General features: G+C 40.1%; 4 protein-coding genes and 2 non-coding genes across 15 annotated transcripts; 2 read left to right on the top strand and 4 right to left on the bottom strand.

Annotated features, from left to right (window-relative positions):
- Positions 1-377: 377 nt before the first annotated feature.
- LOC124306656 (Kv channel-interacting protein 2-like) lies at positions 378-11,737 on the bottom strand. 3 transcript variants are annotated; one of them, XM_046767508.1, is made up of 5 exons: positions 11,328-11,737; positions 3,662-3,889; positions 3,531-3,601; positions 3,232-3,450; positions 378-3,086 (listed from the first exon to the last, which is right to left on the bottom strand). In XM_046767508.1, the coding sequence occupies exons 1-5, from the start codon at positions 11,488-11,490 to the stop codon at positions 2,976-2,978; spliced, it is 792 nt and encodes a 263-aa protein (XP_046623464.1). In that variant the 5' UTR covers positions 11,491-11,737; the 3' UTR covers positions 378-2,975. The 3 variants fall into 3 exon arrangements, with proteins under 3 accessions (XP_046623464.1, XP_046623466.1, XP_046623465.1); XM_046767510.1 differs by lacking the exon at positions 11,328-11,737 and adding an exon at positions 4,865-5,168; XM_046767509.1 differs by lacking the exon at positions 11,328-11,737 and adding an exon at positions 4,155-4,814.
- LOC124306642 (uncharacterized) lies at positions 6,661-11,202 on the top strand. Of its 3 annotated transcripts, none has more exons than XM_046767472.1 (4): positions 6,661-6,825; positions 7,111-7,323; positions 8,126-10,273; positions 10,355-11,201. In XM_046767472.1, exons 1-4 carry the CDS (start codon positions 6,739-6,741, stop codon positions 10,442-10,444), a joined length of 2,538 nt encoding a protein of 845 aa, XP_046623428.1. In that variant the 5' UTR covers positions 6,661-6,738; the 3' UTR covers positions 10,445-11,201. The 3 variants fall into 3 exon arrangements, with proteins under 3 accessions (XP_046623428.1, XP_046623430.1, XP_046623429.1); XM_046767474.1 differs by lacking the exon at positions 6,661-6,825 and adding an exon at positions 6,861-6,901 and having other exon boundaries at positions 10,355-11,202; XM_046767473.1 differs by lacking the exon at positions 6,661-6,825 and adding an exon at positions 6,909-7,001 and having other exon boundaries at positions 10,355-11,202.
- Positions 11,738-12,057: 320 nt separating the features above from the next.
- On the top strand, positions 12,058-17,694 carry LOC124306645 (Hermansky-Pudlak syndrome 1 protein homolog). 5 transcript variants are annotated; one of them, XM_046767480.1, is made up of 9 exons: positions 12,065-12,533; positions 12,604-12,753; positions 12,897-13,162; positions 13,248-13,705; positions 14,007-14,634; positions 14,754-14,898; positions 15,282-15,395; positions 15,477-15,562; positions 15,680-17,694. In XM_046767480.1, the coding sequence occupies exons 2-9, from the start codon at positions 12,634-12,636 to the stop codon at positions 15,855-15,857; spliced, it is 1,995 nt and encodes a 664-aa protein (XP_046623436.1). In that variant the 5' UTR covers positions 12,065-12,533; positions 12,604-12,633; the 3' UTR covers positions 15,858-17,694. The 5 variants fall into 5 exon arrangements, 4 of the variants coding, with proteins under 4 accessions (XP_046623438.1, XP_046623437.1, XP_046623436.1 ...); XM_046767481.1 differs by having other exon boundaries at positions 12,064-12,753; positions 14,778-14,898; XM_046767478.1 differs by having other exon boundaries at positions 12,066-12,753.
- Positions 17,695-17,874: 180 nt separating this feature from the next.
- LOC124306650 (BRISC complex subunit FAM175B-like) lies at positions 17,875-20,507 on the bottom strand. 2 transcript variants are annotated; one of them, XM_046767491.1, is made up of 6 exons: positions 20,392-20,507; positions 20,082-20,172; positions 19,610-19,922; positions 19,287-19,427; positions 18,818-19,172; positions 17,875-18,577 (listed from the first exon to the last, which is right to left on the bottom strand). In XM_046767491.1, exons 1-6 carry the CDS (start codon positions 20,476-20,478, stop codon positions 18,032-18,034), a joined length of 1,533 nt encoding a protein of 510 aa, XP_046623447.1. In that variant the 5' UTR covers positions 20,479-20,507; the 3' UTR covers positions 17,875-18,031. The 2 variants fall into 2 exon arrangements, with proteins under 2 accessions (XP_046623447.1, XP_046623448.1); XM_046767492.1 differs by having other exon boundaries at positions 18,824-19,172.
- Positions 20,508-21,211: 704 nt separating this feature from the next.
- Positions 21,212-21,282, bottom strand: Trnag-gcc (transfer RNA glycine (anticodon GCC)). Its single transcript has one exon. It is a non-coding gene; the product is annotated as a tRNA-Gly (tRNA).
- Positions 21,283-21,725: 443 nt separating this feature from the next.
- On the bottom strand, positions 21,726-21,809 carry Trnal-cag (transfer RNA leucine (anticodon CAG)). The gene has a single exon. It is a non-coding gene; the product is annotated as a tRNA-Leu (tRNA).
- Positions 21,810-22,538: the final 729 nt, after the last annotated feature.

The following is a 22,538-nucleotide window of genomic DNA, read 5'->3' as shown; positions in this document are numbered from 1 at the left end:
ATATATATATATACCATATATATACTTCGTTCACAAGGACATTTATTGTAAAAATGAGTGGTCGATTAATCTTTTACTTATATCTCGGAGAATACATTCTTATTTCTTTACCGTAGGAAAATATCGTCCCTAAGGACGTTGACTATAAAAACCCAGTAGCAGAGGGCTCAATGGTGTTCGACACGTTTCAAGGATAACATGTCCTTCGCTTAATATTGGCACAATCGTGTACCACTAGAATACTCGGGTATGAATGGTTAACAGTTTTTGGAAAAGATTAATCGTTCGATTGGAACGATTGGGGAATCAGCTGAATTTTCGGCTTCGAAATTAGGTTCAAATACTTAACTCGGGATACAGTCACAACTACGCAATAAATTATGCACAATAGCAACTTGTTTTTTATTTACAAATACAAAGTATACAGCCGTATAATACGATATTAAAAAGTCCCTGAAGTTACTTTTGAACATTCGAATAGCAGGGAAAAGAATATTATTAGTGAACCGTAAGTAATATGTTTATTTAAAGACTGGAGATTATACAGCTATGAATAAACTGCTCGTGAAGTCATGGTAATGTAGTTGGCCTAGTGATGATACGTACGGTAACTGATTGGCACTCGGAGTATTAGATTATCGATGGATAATTCATAAGTATCAACAACGCTTTGAAATGTTTATTTGGTAAATTTATTTCTCAAAGTTTATAATTGTGGCAACACTTACAACGCTTGATATTACGTAATGTGTAAAGTATTTCAGTCAGTGCAGAAGTCAATAATTTGTATTATGGTGCCTCCGGAAGTAAATGTGAAAAATTCCAACCTTACACTTCATCTGCATCAATTGTACAGTACCATGTGACTTTTGAGCGAATAACAACAGAATTGCATCTTGTTGAAAGACAAATAGGTGAATTCATAGAGAGAAATTAATGGCACATTATACATTTCGTTGCTTTTGTGGCACTGCTATACGGATGTACTTTTTGTGCATGTAACTTATTTCATTTTTGTAACATATTAAATTTATGAAAATATTTTAAATTATAATGTCCATCTGATTTGTGCATAATATACGGTGCCATATGCTAGAAAATACGGAAAATGGCATGTTCACCGTTGATCCGTGTATTTTTCAATACAATGTAAATGCACCGAAGACATTTTACGTGTAAATTCATAACCGAGGAAGCGTAACGAGGTATAAAGCAATTTGACGTAACAATCATATAATTAATATTGCTGAAATTTTTTACGTATATATATATATATACATATATAGGTATATATTTATGTCATAGAATTCGAGCGGATTTGTCAAATACGATTTTTAAACCTAATTATACATTTCAAGTTAATAACCGTGTGTATATACATATTATATATGCATGTATATAATTTTATACACGTACAATATACATGTACATATACACATATGTATATATGTATAAATATACTCTATTATATCTATAATTAATTATTTAAATAGTAGTAAGGTACAGGAGAATCACACGAGGCCCTGTCGAAAGAGCGGTTTGCTTGGTCAGTGCTAAATCTAAACTGTTCTAGACAATTTCTATCACTCCTATAAAGTTCGCTTCTATATCATAACTACGCATGGCTATAACCCTAAATGCGAATCAAGAATCGTAGTAAAAACAAGAACACATATACTTATATCCACAAGACTGGTGCCTCACAAGTTATAACAGTGTAATAGTTTAATCATAGGTGTATAATATCAGGGTGGTCTTTGTTTAGGGCCTGGACGAATTCTTTACCAGACGTCCCACAAACCGGTTCCACATAATTAAAAACAATACTCCAATTTTTCAGATTCTTACCTCAACTCTAATCCCTCTCACCAGGAGGATGAGGTTTTCCATTGAAAATACACGTGATTTTCAATTATTTGGAGCCGATTTAGGAGGCGTCTGTTGAAAAATTCGTTCGAGCTCTAAATACGGACCACGCCAATATATATTGTATACCCGGGACGTCAGTATACAACACTAACATGAAATCCTTCAAATAAAACTGTTCAATGTCTACAATAGAGAAGAGGAGATCAAAAATGCATCAGATCGATAGTTGAAAAAATTCTTGTAATGTTCGTGATCGTTTCATTCGTGATTTTAAATCGGTTGTAGAAATGCGTATAACTTCAAGTGTTTGACATGATAACACCTTTGAACGTGGAAATGCAATAGGATCTCAGTCAGCATAATTTTTTAAGCATAGTTTTCAAACAGCCATAAGGCGGAGGTGGAGGTACAGTTAAGATATTTTAGAAACCCACAAGACTGTTATAAAATGTCTTTTCCTTCAAACTTGTCGAACTGAACATGCATAGACGTATTCAACAGACAGTGTTACTTGGTAACAGACTCGTGCCAGTTACAGTCGCAAATTTTATGGGTCGAATCGATCCGACTTTTTTAAAAGTACCAAATTTCATTAATGCGGGCTCACAAGGAACCGTTGAGAATTCATTGACACTTTATTAAAACTGCGTCGACTGAAATATTGAAAAAGTGACTAACACATTGCATTCATTAATGCTTATGTAATAATAATAATACTGGAATTATGCAATTGCACATTTGAAAGACTGGGTAGGAAAATATTTACAGGAGAGGCTCGTAAAGTTTTCTGCAGCATATTTATCGGTTTCTCGGGAACAATCAACTGTCTGAATTTAAATAAAACGCATCCAAGCAAAAATGAGGGAATGCGTGTTTCAGGGAATTTGAAAGACACTAGATGCTGTAATTCTTGCATTAAATTGCCTTTGAACAAGGCTGCGACCACGGTAAATAGAATTCTCGGGCCTTTAGAATGAAAATTATCGCGACAATATTATTTTAAATTAGAGTACGAGGAAACCTTTGTGCAGAAAATTTTAGAACGACGAAAACTTTATCACGATGTTACTGAGCATATGGTAAAATTAGTACAGGAAAATGTAATTTCACAATACTGTATCTAGGGTGTCCAAGCTGCGAAGAAGCTGCTCATCTTTGGAACACCACTGGACCAATTCCTCGATTGTCACCACACCATCCTTATTTGTATCCATTAACTGTTCAAACGTAATTGCACTTTTTGACCAAAGTGTTAAAAGCACATTTCTAATAACCATAAAAGTTATTCAGGCTTCCATGGAATATACGTAGGCCCAAATTCGGCAGCTTGCAAGTATAGATTAATTGCAGTTTGTGACTCACGTGAAATATACGTTCGACGTGCTCCCGGGCCGCTAATTGAGGCTCAGCGCATTGGGGCTGCGTGTATCGTCCAAGCATTTCATAAATCGAACCAACAACATCCAGCATCTCGTCTTTGCTAATCAGCCCGTCACCATCCAGATCATAGAGCCCAAATACCCATTGGAGTTTCTCTTCGACCGACCCACGGGATACTTTTGATAAAATAGTTAGAAATTCCTGTAAACGGTGGTTGTACCGTATAATTATTGCACGACGACGAATTATGCGAATCCGTTACAGAACATCGCTATGCCCACCTCAAAGCTTATTTTACCGGACTGTTTGCGCTTCATCGTATTGAATACATAGTGCGCGTATTGACTCGCATCTGGAACAGTACATTATATTCGCACCTTGCGGTTTGAAACGAATGCCGCGCAATATCTACCTCCTTGGGGAAAGAATTGGGAAAAAATCTGTTTGAAGGCTTCCTCGTCCACGAGACCGGAAGGACACTCTTGCTTGAATCCTCTGTAGATGAGCTGGATTTCCTTACGTGAAAACCGAGTGGTTGCAGCCAGCGTAGTCAACTCTTCCGGCCTGTGGCGTCCCCCGAGCGTCAAAGCTCCCCCTCCGGTACTGGCCAACACTCCGGTCAATTCTTCAAGCTCACCCTCTGCAAAATGCACACACTTTAACATTCGTCAGATACTGCGATGCTATCTCGGGCGGAAACTCTGTTAATCATACTCTCGCATGGCTGACTTTCGCTGACTTTTCCATCGTGCAGAGAAAACTAATTTTTTCTCGTTGCAAGAATCAACATTGTCGTACCAATTGTGAGGTGAAGATATATAGACTGGTGTATGGGTGACAGTGATACAGTGAGTTTATTTTTTTCACACGTAGCTTAGACGCAACTGTAAGTACGTATAACGTACTGCGTATGTATAGCTGCATGGAGGTCCCGGGCATCCGGGGTTTCCATGGTAACTATACAGGCCCTTGGTAGGCCGTCACCAACGCTAATAGATCAATTTGTATATGCTTAGTATGTAAATAATTCAACGGTCTCTTTACCGCGATTAATTAAGACGCACGCGTCGATTAAAACTGAATACGCGTCCGAATTAATACTGCGACGTTTAATAACGTTTGCGATCTGATGACGGATCGTTGACTGTCCGTACGTGTACCGACGGGTGTGAGGTTGCAAGGTCGTTACTTTAACGATGCATGTTTCGGAATATCGTTGCTTCAGACCCTCAGTATTGTCGGAAATTCAGCTAGTAAATCGCAACAAAGATAACATGTTCATATCTTCAAAAGCCAACTTGCCGATAGTCGTCCTAAAATTGAACAACGATTTATTCCATGACGTTTCGCTACGTTAACGTTACTAACTTCAGCCTTGTGCATACTGGGCATATCATTGCGATGATTCTGTGGCAGCGCATTGAATAACGCTCCCTAACGCAGGTGTAAACATAGGAACGCGAGGAGAGTAACGGTGCAATTTGAACATTAGCTTCGGGAACAGCGCCGCGACAGTTACGATATGTTGTCAGGTATTGACTGTGAAAACGGCCGGTGGACGAACACCGAGCGGTACTTACTTGAGCCGCGAATCAAGAGTCGATGAGACACTTACTTTTATCTCCGCGACTCTTTCGGGCTTTCATTCTCTTTCGATTTGCCACTTTCGGTTATCGGAAACTGACAACGAACGGACGATGCCCAACCACTGTGGATTCTCAAATTTCTGCGATCTATTACAATTACAATTACAAGTTGACCGAAAAACGTTCAAATACTCGTGTATTTAACACCTGGATTCACTACGTACAATATTATTTCACAACCTTTACCGAATAACAAATGGTAATATAAGAAATGCAACCCAGCAGACGCGTCGCTATAACTCTCTCGTGACGTACTGAGTCGGTATATAGCTGGCGAGCGAAACCAACATCTCCGCGCAAACTCAATACATAATATAATACCCGCCTCGTTACATAACGGATACACGTATACCCTCGCCTATACATACACCCTTCAATTATTTGTAATATAGTCTCCGCTACGCCGTTTGTACTATATCGCTCGCAATGTGAGGCCCTATCGATATATTTTTCTGTGCGAGAGATGCGTCTCGTTGATAGCGAAAACAATAACTATACAAATCCACAACGATCGACGTTGGGGAATTTATAATATCGAGCTTGTCCCAATTTATCGCAATTTCCGAAAATTCAGATTTCCGTAAAAGCGGTACTGCAGAGCCGTTAAAGGTGAATATCTTTTTCAACGGGTTATTTGTTCCGATGAATGTTTGCAGTTATGTAACAATTGAGTAGTTGCAACCGTCCGAGAAGAATAACCAATAGTCAGCGAAGTAAAGTACCGAGGTACATGTACCCTTTTTTGTACCTGTATCTGTTTATAGGTATTACGTGAGGTGCTCTGTTTGCGCAAAAAATTTCCAGTACAACGTGCGTACAGCGCTGGAGGGGAAACATTAACTCCACCGAAAAATCAATTACACGGTGACATTTTCGAATGTCTATTTTTTCTTAAATATAATAAATTTGATAACCGACAACTCGCACAAGACATATAAGTGCAATACTGTATAGGTGTATAACTTTTTCGTATCACTTTTACACGCGAAGAGCAGCAAAAGCAATAAAAGAGCAGACTCCACTTGTATAATTATTAAAGTTTAATTAAAGTTGCGGAAAAAGAGGGAAACATCAGGTTTTTCGGTAAAGCATACTTCTTAAAATGCAGAATTAATTTTAAAAACAGTAAAAACCACTGTGGCCAGACCAAAGTCTGCTGGATTTATGGTAAAAAATACAGTTGCCATTTGTACTTTTTATTAAAAACCTTCATGCGTCCCTCGTCTTTTCTTGCGGTTTTCAGTAAAATCTGCTCTTTCATTCTCTCCGTTCACTCAACGTAAATAGAGTACCTGTATGCTACATAGATATACATTTTGAGTATCTGGATCTGTACCTAGGTAAATTTTTTAAATAGTACCTGCACATACCTGTTCCTGTAGGTACTAGTTTTAAAGTATCATTTACGACACTGCCAACTGTAGCAATTTTTAACTAATAAACGACTCGATACTTTTCCTAGTCTTATCGACAAGTGTGAAATATTATTTTCCTACACACACGCGTAAACTGTTATACAACAATCCGTCGCAACGTACACACGATATTCGAACGCGGTTCGGCACGACAGTTGCCGTGCAGGGTTTACCCGCCTGAAGTTCGTAGTAGTTAGATCCTATCCGTACCGCAATCTCGGGACTCCGTGGTCCGCGAGAAATTGCGAATGTCTCGCGCACCGTTGAGCAGACGAATTTTACAAGCTCCTCCTAGCCCTCAACCCCCCGCCCCTCCCCCACCCTCAGGCTGTTCGCCCCCTGCCATCTCGCCAGCAGTCAACCGCTCATTTCAGAAATGTGTGTATTCTTCGATCGATGATTGACAATTAGTGCTCGATATACATAAGATGCAGAGTGGAAATGATATCTCTAATCTGTCGTACAAGGAACTTCAAGCCCTGGCACTGCGGTACAGAGTCCCGGGTAACATCAAGGTAAATTGTACGACTAGTACTATACTGTCGCGAATACTCACCTGCACGATCGTGATGTGCCGGCTGATTTTCGTAGGTACGTTGACACGTAACGACAACGGGGGGCACATGGCGTTCGTGCAATACCTAACGCGTCGAGTTATATTGATAATCGCCGAATGCGGTCTGATACATACGTATATACATGTATATCGTGCATACCGTGTACGTACATGTATGTATGTATGTATGTCATACATATTGTATACTATACGCGTATGTCGTCGTGACGTTCCCTGACCGCAGAAACAGCTTCTGATCGAGGTCCTGCAAGCCGCGAGATGTGGAAATGAACAAGAAGTCGACAAATTGCTGGCCGATATGAGACAGACGCGCAAGAAGAGAATACGTAAAGGGAAACCGATGAAATTGAGCTTGTCTTCAACACCAATTCACAGCCCCGTTTACGACATGGCCGACGATTATTACGCAGCTCAACATCGTCTGCCTTATCAATGGGTAAAGATCTCTGGAGATCAATTTCATTCCTTTATACAGCCGGACAATATGTTGCTATTCTACTAACTGCTACGCGTCGTTCTTATAACGCGGTTACATTACCGATCGTGACCGCCATGATGGCGATTAAGCCTGTGCGGTAACGAGATGGCAACATTGCGGTAAATTCGCGCAGGCCGACAACTTGGCGGTATTGTCCTTCCGGAACTTTGACGATGAGGTCCGGAAGAGGATTATTAAGTACCGATCGTGAAAGCGAAGAACTTTCAACTGTAATATCTATCTGCACGCAGAAAATGGTAATACTGTTGAAATAATTGTGCGGCATACCTGCGCAACTTGAACTTTTCGTTGAATCAGTTTTCTACAGCCTTAGGAGTGATAAACGAGTGTTTGATACGTTCTTTAAGTGTCAATTTGAATGTCCAAAGGGTAAAAACCACCTCTGAAGTATACCCCCAATGAATAAGAGGTGGAAGCTTTGAAAAAAAAAAATACTGCGCGTAGTATCGTCTGTTGATAGCGAATAAAGTCCAAGCGAATATGTCCAATATCGGTTTTTAAAGAAAAATCAATGTTCGTCTATTGTAGCGAGAAATCGCATAAAACTAGATTTTTGCGAACAAACGTAAGGGGTCGCAGAATAAAGAAAATCGGTGAAGTACGCGCGGGGAAGTCTTTTTTCGATATACTAAATGTTGAGAAACAAATACGCATGACACTATCGCAAATCGTACGTAAGGCGCGTTTCGTGTGAATTATAATAATGTAGATCAAGAACTGTACTTTGTTAATCAATTAGGTCGGGGCCGAGGAAGAAATCCCAAACAGGCAAGATGAGTCAAATCGTGTTCCACAATACGAAGAATTTCGCCAATTTCTGCTCCGTCGTATACAAAGAGACTATCAGACATACAACACGAACAACGATGACAACAACAACAACTTAGACATGAACGACAGGTTGAACTCTGGTAATCACGGCGGTCTGATCAATGCCAGAAACGAAATTGACCCGATCGCAAGCATCGCTCCGTTGAACAGCTTGGAAACAGTCCAGGCGTACTCTGAACAAGTCCACGTACAAAATGGTGCCTTTGACTACCAAATTCTGGAAGATCCGACCGGCAACGGAAATACATCGATATTGCTTAGGCGGATGCTTCAAGCACCGGTCGGTGCGGATCTGGGGGAAATTGCAAGCCCCGAGGCGCAGGGCTCGAGCTGCCGAATTTGGGGGGGCGTTGAGTACAATCACGGCCAAACCAATCTGCTCGATAATTCTGACACCCTTTCCGCCAACTCGGAAATGAATGGAAACGAGGAAATCAACAACTGGCCGATCGGCTCCGAGTACTACAAATTCGTCAACAGTGTGAGGGATCAGTTGATCCTGAACCCTGGCAACGTGACGACCGGTCGAACTTTCGACGATCAACCGGTCGCTGCGGGGCAGTTCTCTGGAACCGTTATCAACACAGAGGAAAACGCGGGTGTACAGTACCAGCTGCTTTACGCCAACCAGTTCAACGACATTCAACCCAACTGTCCGCAGCCGTGGGAAATGGTGCGGGCTGCCGCTCCTTTCGACGTGGAGGATTTGACCGACGAAAAGGGCGGCAACTACGCGGCGAAGACGCTGCCTGCGCCCGGCGGTTCGTACTACGACGCGGCCTGCAACGTCGTGGGTTACGCAAGTTCCAGGCCCCTGGAGTACGATCCTCTGCAGCAAGACTTCCCGGCCGAAGAGGGGGCCGCCACTGTTTATCCAGGTAGTCAGAACTGTGTCGTCGATCATTGCGGCAGCAACGCCGCGGCTCCTTCGCGTCCCGAAAGAAAGTTTTACCACGACATGAGCAATGGCTCAGAGATGTATTCGCCTCAGCGTCCAGCGAAGTCGATCAACGAAACTGCCGGGAATTACTCCTTTGTCAAACCTCTCGGTTATTCAGGGAATTACAACGCGACGTCCGATATTCAGCAACAAACCACCGCCGGCTTTGCGCCCTTGATGCAAAATCTGTCGTTCACCTCTACCTCCTCCTGTAATAAACACATCGATAATTTTTCTCAGTTGCAAACAACGCAAACCGAAGCAATCAATCGCGCGGGTAATTTTGGGTGTTATACCTACAACGGACCTCGAAAGGTTGACGATCAGCCAACGATCGATGCTCAGCAGTTGTGTATCGAGGCCGGGGGCATGCCGATTACGGTAACGAAGCCGGAAGCGGAAGGAGAGAGCCGAGCTCGGCGTCAGAACAAAACCGTGCTGATGGGAAGCGCTTCGACGACTCTCGAGTCGGACGTTACGACGAGTTTGGAACCTTTTTGGCCCCAGAGACCAACCATCGGCAAGATGACGGAAAATTATCTCGAGAATATTTTGAACTTGAACACTTACGGGTACATAGATTACTCGAGAATCGATCAGACTTCGTGCATCTACTGCTACGCCGCCCCGATTGTCACCCAAAGATTGTTTTCCGGTAGTTCGCCATGCTCGCAGAAGCGGCGGTTTATCGCTGAGTATAGGCAGCACACGTTCTCACCGTACTGGCTTTTATACGACGACACTAGGACCGGCATGCAGATGTCGAAAAATATCAAGGTTATCGATAAAGATAAGGACGCAAACGAATCCCGTAGGTGCGACGGTACGATCCCTGCTGATTCCGAGGAGGACGCTAACGGGAACGAGTATAATGTCTCACAGCCGCAAGCGGTCCAACTGGATATGAATAATATCCAGAATATCGAACTGAATGGCAATGAGTTGCAAGCGTTTCGGCTAGACAAAGAGCAGATAACAGCGGAATTCGTTGTTGAAGAGAGTCCGTCGGCCGACCCGCCGGAATCAAAATGGCCCGAACAGAACGTCAAGTCTGTAAGCACACGTAGCGACAGTAACGACCCGGAAAATACGCAGTTATTGCCGAATCTGAAGAACGTAAGTAATTAGACACGTGCTTGTCGATTATTCGCGACTGAACCATTTATCGAAATTCAACCAATCACAATCTTTTTGCAGATGAGTCCTAAGGATCTAGTTGATCGGGATGTAATCTCTGATAGCACTGCTACGGAACGGGGCATCCCGAACTCGAAAGCGAGAGACTAAGAACTTTTTTCTTTACGTATTATTGGATCACTTTCGTATTTTTACAAATTTCACCGAAGATATTTTCATCACGCTAGTCAAAAAGTGTCGAATGATAAAAACAGAGCAGAAACAATTGCCATTCTGCAAAGAATGAATGAATATTCTGTGGAAACAATACTGCAGATTTGTTTTAGTTGATTTTTTTCCTATGCCAAAAATTCAGTACTTTTTTCTGAGTATAAGTAGAGGGCAGTTTTTATATACCTTTCAAAGGTACCTATGTATTGTTTGTACAGAATCGTGATAGTATAATTCTTGAGCACAATAACAATAAGCTTATGGGAGTAAGGGTATAAAGTACGATCAATAATACAACGATTTTTCTTAGTACCTTCTGATACAGGTATTTGGAGTTGCACAACTATTTGATATCGATGAAACGTTATATACGTTTGTATTATAGGTATTCACGGTGAAATTGCTACACGTACCTATTATTACATGCGAGAAACCGTTATTATTTGCATACTAGGCATAGTGAATCAATTGGGACCACAAAAATTGAAAGCTATTTCGTATAGGAATTCTCTTTCATCAGGTAACACGAGAGCCGAAGATACACGATCATTTACCTGCGCGTAGAAAATCAAACTAACGTCACAATTATCCGTAGATATGTTTATAATATCCGTTCCTATATAACTGTATAATGAATAAGAATAACGATATATTTTTTAAGATTAAAAATAAATAGAAGTATGTACCTATATGTACGTACGTACATAGCATACACATGTATTCTGATTTCCATATCCTTTATACGAACTCTCGATGTCAGGTGATAACTTTTCACATTTCATAACTTACGGCGGTTCATTGTTAAAACCAATTAGTGACTCGCCTGGTATGTCGCCGGCTTTGAATTGGGATCGTAGATAGTTGATGACACGAATTGGCACAGATTCTCGACGTCGAGCCTTGTAAGTGATTTCACTGCCCGGGTGTCCTCTCGCGGTGCTTGTCTTGCTCGAAGATCCTCCGGGTGTCACGTGAACGCTGTACATATTTAAATTTCTGCCGATCTGAACAAATATACCCTTTGTTCTTCGTACTACTTTCGTAATTACAGCTGATTGTTGGTATGCAACCAGCAAAACATCGGTATAACGACGTATGCGTATCACTTTTGGCAATATTTGATTTTCGTACAATTAAAACGTAAGACAACCGGCAAGCCTTTGCAATTACGAAGCGCGATGCACGAACAAATGTGACTCACTGACTCCGGAATCCCACTAAAATTCACTGCTCGTAACATCCGTGGCCTCTCCACAATACTGCAACGTACATAAATACGCATACTCCAGCTATCTCTCAGCTTCCTCGGCAATTAAAACCGCCGAACGATATATGCATGGACGCGGATGTACAAGCGTTCGCAAAGTAAAGTAATCACATACACGCGCACACAGAGCTGTGCATTCGTCCTCTCGAGTTAATGAGGTCCTTCAAACGCGGGACTAATTATTCCGCTTGCGGTCTTCGTGGCTTGTATGTTCGCACCTGTTCGGTTTTCTTTTTTTTTTTCTCACCTCTCTGGAAATGACTGAAAAGTTGTAGTAGGAGTGGTGAATAATTCGTCCCGAGGTCTTTGCTCGTTGTGTGCTATAACAATTACCGAAAAAATCGAAACTTTGACGTGAGACACGTCCGGCTGTAAAGTGTATAGAAGAAGTAAATGTGTGGGCGAATTCATGGACAATTATTCCATTGATGAATTTATTGACGGTACCAAAATTTTACCTATTCATTGCGTGGGAATTTGAATTTTGTCGTTACTTTACGGGGGCTGCTCTCTAGCGCTCTGAAGTGGCTCGCAATGGTTTTCAAATGATTTCGAACGCTCGTCGAGAATCACGTCGTTAGCGCCACCTGTTAGACGCCGGAGCTTCAAACTGATTAGGCCAAAAGCCAGAATCAGAACCAAGGATCCCCTTGTCAATATTGACAAGTACCTGATTACGTTCCAAGAGACGTTTCAAAGTGACAGAAATTGATAGTTCTCTGCGTCGTGAATAAAATTCTGCAGTCGCATTCGAATTTCAACGTAAATGCTAGGTTACTACGGTTCTGTAGCCTGTGTGCGTAGACATATGTGCATGTATTTATTTTTGTAGCGAGCCACCTGTCACTTTCAACCGACTGCAATGCGGTGCATTTTAATATTTGACCACTTGAACGATGTGTTATTTACAAAGTGCAACAAAAAATTTGCCGCGCATATACAGAAACTGGCTAGGATACAGGGACTCATTCCTGAGGATAAGGTAATTGTGTGTTATTATATTGGCACAACAGCTCCAATCCTTCTTGGGTTACAATAATTATTTTGTCTGTCCCTCTTTTCTCTGTTCTTCTTGAATTAGAATAAAATAATGCAGGAAACACGCTTTTCTGTTTACTTCTACAGGACGAAAACGATGTCAGTAACAAGCTGAGTCCGAATACAATAATCCAACTGTTTGCGCCAATTGTAACTTCCCAGCGAGTGATGGCGTGTCAATTTGGCAATTCATATACATCTGTACAGTGTCAGGATGGCACTAACATGGTATTTGATGATTTCATGGGCTATATGTTTGTCTACATAGCCAGTAGCGACGTCACTTTAATGAAGAGGACTCTGGGTGTCTGCGTATCCATTGTTCGACACTTATGTGGACCTGACGTAGCTCTGTTAGTGTCATGAGATGAAAACAAATCAAGTTTAATCAGTAGTGTTACAGCATTCACCTTTCCTGTTTATTCGATATTTGTTTAGATTAAAATGGAACAAGCAAAGAGTATCTCTGGTTTCATCCTTACTGGACGCCTGGATAACTCTGCGGGGATGTGAGCAGAGCGTACTAGTCGAGGCTATAGAACAATTATCCGTGAATCCAGATTTAGCGTCCGCTACTCTGAGAGCACTGCACGATGCAACTGACAAACTTAGAACGCAATCGGAATTCAGTAATGTCCATGCCTTGATTTTGGTGGAAAATAAATTTTTATCCTTATACTCGAGTAAAAATTCACTCGACTTGAGTGCCTCTGATATTTTGCTAATGATGCTGCTATGCTGGGTTGCTGGAGATAAAGGAAAATTAATGGAAGATCAAGACAACTTTGACGATGACTTTTTAAGCCCGGAAAATAGCTTGACAGAAGAGTCAAAAGGCCTTAATATTGCTGGAAAATTAGCTAATCCAACGTGCAAAGACATCACGAATTTATTTGGTAAATTTATCAGTATGATTCCGCGTCCAGTCGTCACAGATAACGTTCGAAGGGATTGTATTTATTGAAATAAGGCAGTAAGGCCCGAGCATCAAAATTACATGAAATCTCGTGAAAAGATAACAGTTTGTGGAATCTAGATGTAAAACTCTACTACATTATCTTATTTAGATGATGTTCAATATATCCAACCACACATGCTAGTTTACTAGCTTCAGTTTGATTTTACCAGCTTCAATGTGATGCGTTTAACTTACTTTTCTCCAACTGACAGAACTTTACAAAGAAGTCTCTCCTACAGGTGACTCGAGAGATTCGTCTATCAGCGAGGGCTTGTACAAGTTGGCCGAAGATGATTTATACAGCCAACTGGTACTGCTTGGTTCTGGTCATAACTATACAGCAAATGCGATTCACATCACAGAATTAGCGGATGGTATTAATTTAGTTATAATCATAGAGGCAAGCAACTTGTCAACGTCGTCTGGTCTCTACGATAGTTTTTACTATTTGAATACAATAAACAATCTACAGCTGCAGAAAGACATAGACGAGCTGAAGCCAGCGTTCGATAATTTAGACGCAGCGATAAAGAAATCCATAGACGGGATTAAGAAGAACAGAAATCATATAAACAACGACATTGATATGTGTCAGAGGAGATTACAAGTGAAATGGGAATTTATACGCAAGAAATATGTAGAACTACTGAAATCCAGAGATCCCGAATGCGTTCTGAGAATAGAATCCAGCACTTCTGGATTTACGGATACTATGAAAGAGCTACTGCAGCTCACCTGCTTCGACAAGAACTTTCTGAAGCAAGGTGTAGACGTCATTACAGCTGTCAGTAAATTGGTCAGACAGAAGATCAACGACTTCAGCAATTTCTTGAAAGTCAAAGCTCTTAAGAACTTCACTCTCGGCTCATATCCTTTAATAAGTTTGTAGTAATTTTACGATTGGATTTCCAATGTTTTAAATTTTGACTATGGCTTGACAGCTCTACTTCCATCGTATTATCTATCCTTAATGTCGTTTTACTCACGAGAACTTCCCTAACCATCAACAAATATCTGGAAGAGTTCCCAGGGCTGGTTCATTTTATTTATGTAGACAGAACGACACACAGGCTCACTGCTCCAACTTTGGATTTCACTAGTCCTGAAACATTAGCGCTTACCAATAAGAAGGTAATATGAAACGGTCACTCAACGATTTGTTGCTCTCCTATTGAAGTAACATATGCAACGTAAGATTAATTTTTGTATTTACCATTAACCCTTTCATTACACACACGTGTAAATTTGCACCAAGATTTTTGTATTTCGTTTGAATTTGCTGAAATCGCCGATTATCGTTATTATGAATGGGTTTTCCATTTTTTTCCCCCAAAACTAGATTCCTATCATTCTAGTGGGGATGTCCTGACCTTTGAAAAACACTTATAACAAAATTGTTATTGATCAGTTTTAACTGGGGATATAAACCGCAAAATATCGCTGGCGCATATGGCGCAAGTGTGTTGACCGTAGATGCTGGGTTGAATGTCTAATCGAAGGGTTCATATGTATAGATATGGACGATGGTTGATCATAGCAGAGCTCATTTACAAGAAGGACACTTGTCTGTCATGTGGAAGGATACAACGTTTAATTACGCGTATTTTTTATGGTTTGAGGACAATTCGGTATGTTGTTAAACTACGTATATTTTTCATCGTCAATATCTATCGTATCAGCGTAATTTTTTATATGAAAATTATTTTCAGGGATCGCCCTTGAAGTGTAAAATTCACCCGAATCATCTAATGAAAAATCTCCCCCTGCCTGGTATCATATGTGGTGACTATTACAAGTACGTGCAGCCATATTTGATTTGAGTGAAACTCAAATGAATGATTCTAAAATTGGTTAACATTGTTCTTTCTAAGTTTTACAAGTCAATCAATACTTCGATTTCCCATTCTTCAAGGAAACTTGTCGAAGTCTGCTTTCCAAAGTTATCACCAAACAAGATCAGAATATACGAGCTCTACTGTGTACACTTGGGTCTAGCAACGTCGTCTTGCGTCTTGGAACATTCCAGAAGACTCGCAGCGACGATATGGGAAGTTACCGGAGTGCCAAACAACCCTATTGATATACTGTAAAATATCAACAGGACAGGGTTACAAGAATGCGAAACTGAGTTAAATGGAACCAGAACAAATTCGATCTATTTTTAGCAGCTCCAAGTACCCTCAAGAAGTCACAGAATTTTCTAAGTAATATTTGGACTGTACCAAAGGATACGAAATGTTTCAGAATAGGTATAGAAAACCCGTAGTACGTCTGATATTCAGTTCCTTTTTTCAAATGTTCCGTTTCACTTCGTGTCACTGTCATGACTGAGGATAAGAAGACGATTTTGCGGAAGGATATTATACAAATTTCGCAATTGAAGAAATCCCGTTACTTTGGGATTCGTACGTGCGCGGTCGCAAAGATAAATGAGAAAATGTTCAAGCGAAAAATGATATCCACATTAACAGCACACATTCCGTATTGATGCAGTATTTTAAAAATACCCATGTTTTAATCATCATGTTGAAGTTAGTAACGTTATCGTAACGATTCTGTAAACCGTAATAAAACGAAACATACACATATTTTGAAATCTTAGTTCCTTCGTTATCCAGTCATTGTAATAACAAGGAAATAGTGTTTTCTCCCCAATTTGTCATCACGATAATTTTACTAACTTAAACCCCGTTTTTAATCGTTATTGTACAATTTATTGCTATTATACCCGTGTACCTGTTTTATCGTATGTTCTTTTAAAAATTAGACGTATTTATCTCGGACCTACAGTAAAATAACCGGCTTCCTAAGTAATTAGCGATAAACATTTTATTTTTATTATATTCTAATGACGTGTAAAACACTCGCCAGTAAAACAGAAATTTCGTGAGTGTGAGGTTGTTTTTTAATCACTTATCAGACCGATGTGCTAATAGTAAGTCTGCCTTGTTTCAATAAATTGGAAACCCTTTCTATAGATATATTATTTTGCAAGACTGAAGTAAAATATGTTACAACAATATGCTTTTGCGAATGTAAATACTATACACGTTTATGACATTTATGCTAGACATATTTTCACTTGCAGCTCAAACTGGGGAGTTAATATTAACAAACTTAGACATCGGCAAAGTTCTCCCTGAATGAATTGATCGTCAGGTAGAATAATGATGTATACATTATACGGATTTATTATCCCGCGAGAAAGTACAAGAATAGATTTGATAACGTCTGACATTTTTAAGCAATGCGACGGTAATAAATATTCGATATCATCGTATGTCGGCATGTTTGTATGTAATCCTACGATTACCATCAGTCATTTTTTGAGAAAAGTTTTAGACAAGATAAGCAAAATACATTATTTTTATTATTTTGACATTAAATTGTTAATTCAATGAAGATAATTACAAGTACACAAGCAGAATACACTTATATTGCGTTCAATATTGATGTGAACGTGGTAGATAGATGTTTTCTATTTATTTACTCGATTGGAATATAATCACATACAATGCAAAAATTAGGTTTTTCGTTTCAAACGAGAGTTAGAAATTTTAAATTACCAAGTTTCTACGCTTTTGGTATTTTCCTGGTATCAATAAAAACAACTGTGCAAAAGGGACCATACTTATGTATAAAGTTTTATACTTCATCCAAGCTATTTGTAAAAAAACAACAGACAGTAAACCAGTCTGTTACTTAGCACAAGTGTGTCTTCATATTTGTTTGCATTTATAGAACGGAATTTCTTGCTAGCTCACCTTTTTCTTGAAACAAAGTTGAAAAATTTGCAAATTAACTTTACAGAATCTTCGATATTAATCCCGTTTGACTCGCCTTCATCATAATGATACGAAATTAAGTAGATCGTACTATACATAGAATATCCAAGCAATCTCAATTAGGATAAGTTTGGTCTATCACTCGCGAACGAGAAAAAAAATGCGCACAAATCGAACGCAGTAAAAATATTCCGAAGTCATGTGATTGTTCTTCTTTTTATTTAAAGAAAAAAAAATTAACATTGTGGTACCATAGGTAAACCCAGCATAGAACTTACTAAATCGTATGCGTCAAACGAATAAATATGACTCAGAGCGATGATTAATGTGATTTACAATCAGATCGTTTGAGAGTCATTTACTTATTAGTGATTTTATTGTATGCCAATGTCTCTGCCACGCTTACATAATTCTGTACCATTTGTGCTCGTATTATTTATACATAACATGGTTTAAATATTTGCGAGATTATCAGTTACTCAGTACTCCTGCGAATCTGAGGATTGGATAGTATTAGCGTCGTTTGATTTACGGGTGACCTGACTGTACGATAAAGTAGAAACAGGGCATTCTAACTTCGCCGCCACATTTGGTTGTTGTTGTTCAGTCGGTGTTTGGCTGTGTGAGGCTGTTCTCGGTTTCCCTCGACGCGCTTTTTTAGATCCAAAACTTGAGTCTAATGTTTCGGATTGATTACCAATGTTACGACTGTACCCCCGGCCTAGATTTAAATTTGAATCGTTATGGTCTACGTGGTTTACAAACATTAAGCATTCGGGACTTGAACTTGATTCTTTGGACATTGATCTGCTATCTTTGTTTGGGCTTTTCTCAGTCATATCTATATTCGTAACTGCTACTGAAACAGCCAAGGGATCTTGAACTCTACTCGTATTTGGTTTTGATGAGTCAGGATTAAACTTTCCCTTTGTGCCATCTTGATTGAAATTATTTGGGTTAACGTTAACACTTTTCTGCGCCTGAATTACAAGATTCCTCTGCTTGTTGGTATACGAGGCCTGCCTCTATGGATAAAAAGATGAGAAGGTTGAAAATCTGTTCAATTCTAATCGCAGCCCCCTCTTGAAAAGCTCAATAGGATTTGAGAGAAAACAATACGATATTAAATAATGTCACAGAATGGGATTCAAAGCACGACGCAAAATGTTATTTTCTATAACATTCCATCAGAGTCTACCATTTCCTATCGAACTTTTTCAGTAGGGGTAAAAACCTGTACATCCATACGTTAAATAAATGCGTACCTGTACCATAGACTGATTTCTAACAGCATAGCTGTCGTCATTGAAGATATCGATTAATTCGTCTCGCAATCTGTCGGCAGATAGCTTGGATTCTAGCTTTTTTTTCTCTCTCTCTTGCTCATTTTTTTCCCACCGACAGTTCAGATTTCCCAGACAGAAAGTTTCTCGCTCTCTCGTCTTACTGGATAACTTTTTAGCGAGTATCTTTGTTTGTAATTGCCATACTTTGTTTTCTAACTGGGCAACCTCTCGGTCTGAAGCAGATAGTTTTGGGATTAAATGTTCCAGATAATCCTCGGCTGCTTTCTGAATGCACGTCACCAATTCTGTTCCAGGAGTTTTCACCACATCTAATCTGAAGTAAAAATGTTCTTCATTAAATGCACGGATTGCGGATCCGATGATCACACTTTCTGAAAGAGGGATAATGACACATCATTTTTGAAATATGAACACATTCTTTTCATACTTTAGGGATTTGATGATTTTCGTAAATGCATCAGTTTCAGACAGAGATTTTTGTAGAGGTGTGGGTTTATAATCTGATCCATCCGGGCGAGAAGAATCGTCACCCAAGTTATTTATTCTCAATGGTATTGGCACAAAATCACTGAAACAGCAAACAGTATGAATAAATACTGTGATTTTATAAGTTTATGTGAAATTGAAAAAGAACTGGTTCCAATTAAATGTCCTGTAGAGTTAATTGCGTGCAACATCGAGCTTCTGAAAACTTGCACGTTTTAATAATCTGTACGAGAGTCCATTCTATGCGTTAAATTTGGGTATTACCCGTTTTTGTAGCGAAGAAAAACATGTCTAAACTTGTGCGTTCCACCCCGGTTCGATACAGAGGTGTTAAGAAGGCACATGGTAAAGTATTCGTGATTCCTAGCATCGCTGTTGAAAAGAGTCGATCTAAGTTCCTTATGTAAAATTTTATCCTGTAGGGTGGGTACAAGGGATCCATTTCTCCTGAATCGAAACCATCCAACGATGTGTTTGCTCTTATCGCGGATGAATGCTTTCAGTTTTTCCTTATCCACATGACCTATGCTGTTGTAGAGCGAATTTGTCGATGGATAGGTAATAATCGTGTTTATATCTGTAAAAGTAACAGCAATCTTGCAATCTTTCATAATGTATAAGCATTTGAGTATCAAAATTTATAGTTGAAATGCTGCTTTCGATCCGAGTCGAGAGTGAATGCGCAAAATGTAAGTGCACCATTTGTGGAAAAACAATTGAAATTGCAGTGACCTACCGACATGTGTTTTTATGTTTTCAACTTGTCTGTCGGAATCAGTGACATTTTTGGTAACATAGACAAGAACTTCTCCCACCAGGAAGCCAATCTGTAGAAATACAAAAGAGAGTCAGAGTAATGAAACACGCTTGCAACATAATATTGAGGATATGAGAAAAACATTTTATATAGCCGAAACGTCACATGCAAAGAGGTTATGATACTGGCTACGTTGAAATCTCCAATTTAACAGCACATAGACCTTGACTACTTACAACATATCGTTGCAAATTATTGTGTGGAATAATTTAGGGCTATTTCTTATTACCTGATCGCCCATACTTCGCACATTTTCGTATAAAAGCAAAGATAGGGCTGCCCCTGACACCGTGACAAGCGATCCGTTCTCTGCCATGTTTGAAGGACGCTGAATGAGCCCGTCTTGCGTGCGCATTATTTACTGCATACAAATTTTTCACCGTGTGCAGCCAATCGTTATAATCCCACGGTTGATTCTATGTTGGAATGGAATTTCTTGCATATCGAAAAAATTACTCTGATTCCATGAAGAGAAAAAGCGAATTTAATATATGTCAATCAAGAGTCAAAAAAGGTTGCCCCGGCGGGGATTTGAACCCCGGTCTCCCAAGATTAGTCGGATAAGTCGGGTGTAATTACCACTATACTACCGAGGACACTTTAGGAAGGCGCAAACAAAGCTAATAAACAGCTCAAGGGATGCGTTTCACTGTCGTTGCGATTAACTTTACACGAATGTTGACTAATGACCAGCTTTTTGTCTTACATTTACAGGTAGCACGTTACCTAAGATGTTGTCAATACGTTCCAATGATGTATAACGTGGCAGGTGTCTGTCGCGGTCGGTGCGATTTTTATTCGTGATTTGACAGTATGAAAGATTAAAAAATTACGTAATGCAAGATTGTGCGCATGAACTGACTGAGAAACTCTACGTTGAGTTAAATACAGTCTCGTTGACGTTTTTCAACAAGATGTTGTGACACTCCGTTGTGGATATTCTATACTGTACTGATGGAATCTCCAGTTTACGAAATGAGTCGAGAAATCGACGACCAATAGTAATTCACCTTGACAACGGGTGTAGATGTAGGAAATGTAAAAGAATTTGCATCGGCCGGGAATCGAACCCGGGCCGCCCGCGTGGCAGGCGAGCATTCTACCACTGAACCACCGATGCCTTGAGTACGTTGCCGACGTTGCATTTACATGTCCATTTCTTAATATTCTGATTTGGGATTACTGACGGCCGGCAGAATAATGCAAGTCGTGGAGAGCAAAATGTGTGTTCGCATGTCGCCTGTCCGTTTTACTGATTTTGTGACGCACTGCATGTAACTGCAAGAAAAATGAAATCTAGGATAGCCGAAGGTAATAGTCCAGTCCTTATATCCAAAAAACCGACCCCACCCGTGAATAATTATTTAGTGAATTTTTTTTCACAGCTGTCTCGAGGGGGGGGGGGGGGGTCACTGTCACACAAATCATGCTTGTGCGTATATTCGAAAAATGGTTTTTAGTCTATAATGACTGGACTATAAGGTGAGTCCTGTTTGTGGGCCATGTACTCTGTTTGTTACAGGTACTGCAAAGTAAATTTGTGTTTGGGGAATGAAAAAAAATTGTCAGAAGTGGGATTCGAACCCACGCCCACAGAAGTGGACTGCGACCTGAACGCAGCGCCTTAGACCGCTCGGCCATCCTGACGTACGTTTCCATACATTTGTAATGTTTATATGATAACGGTGTACCTTATAAGGCCATCCTTATACATTTCGGCAAGTTTCAGAATTGTCGCTTGGTTATATGTAATTCGAGTTGTTTAGATGTTTTATACTAGACAACAGCCCTCTTCTTGCATGAACCTAAAAATGAAGCGTGTCCTTCTCAGGATAAAATGTCGAAGCTTGTACAGAATATACAGTAATTGTAGAGATCTACATGTATGGTCGAAATGATTTTGACATTCCGTTTGGATGACGGTACAATCAATGCAGATTCTCTGTGCGTACCGAATAAATTCAGCAGGCGTGAACAAATTGACAATAAATCACACGGGGAATACGCACGAGCGGCCTGTCAAAAGGCAAAGTTTTGCGTAACTTTTATCCAGTTTCTACAACCTGTACAGTATTACCTGGTCCGTTCCGCGCCCGGCATTCAAGCCCGACGGATCATATCTGCAATGCAAAAGGAAACGTCAGAGATTCGATCGAATCAGAGTACTCGTTTACGTTTGATAGTTCACCGCAAGGAAATCATCATTCTTAGTCGTGCACGCGATGTGAGTTCGCATTGTTTTTGGTCGCAAATGGGCGCGATCGGATTTATACGATTTACATTCCCGAAGCGAAGCCACTAACGAAGTCGAGGTTCCAAAAATACCCTTCCCCACGCTCGATTGATGTATTTCCGTCCCGTTGGCCCGATGGGGAG

Source organism: Neodiprion virginianus, chromosome 6 (assembly GCF_021901495.1).
Source record: "Neodiprion virginianus isolate iyNeoVirg1 chromosome 6, iyNeoVirg1.1, whole genome shotgun sequence".
In the NCBI taxonomy this organism is placed as follows: Eukaryota; Metazoa; Arthropoda; class Insecta; order Hymenoptera; family Diprionidae; genus Neodiprion; species Neodiprion virginianus.
The sequence above is the reverse complement of the archived record's forward strand: the minus strand, read 5'-3'. Positions and strand labels throughout refer to the sequence as shown.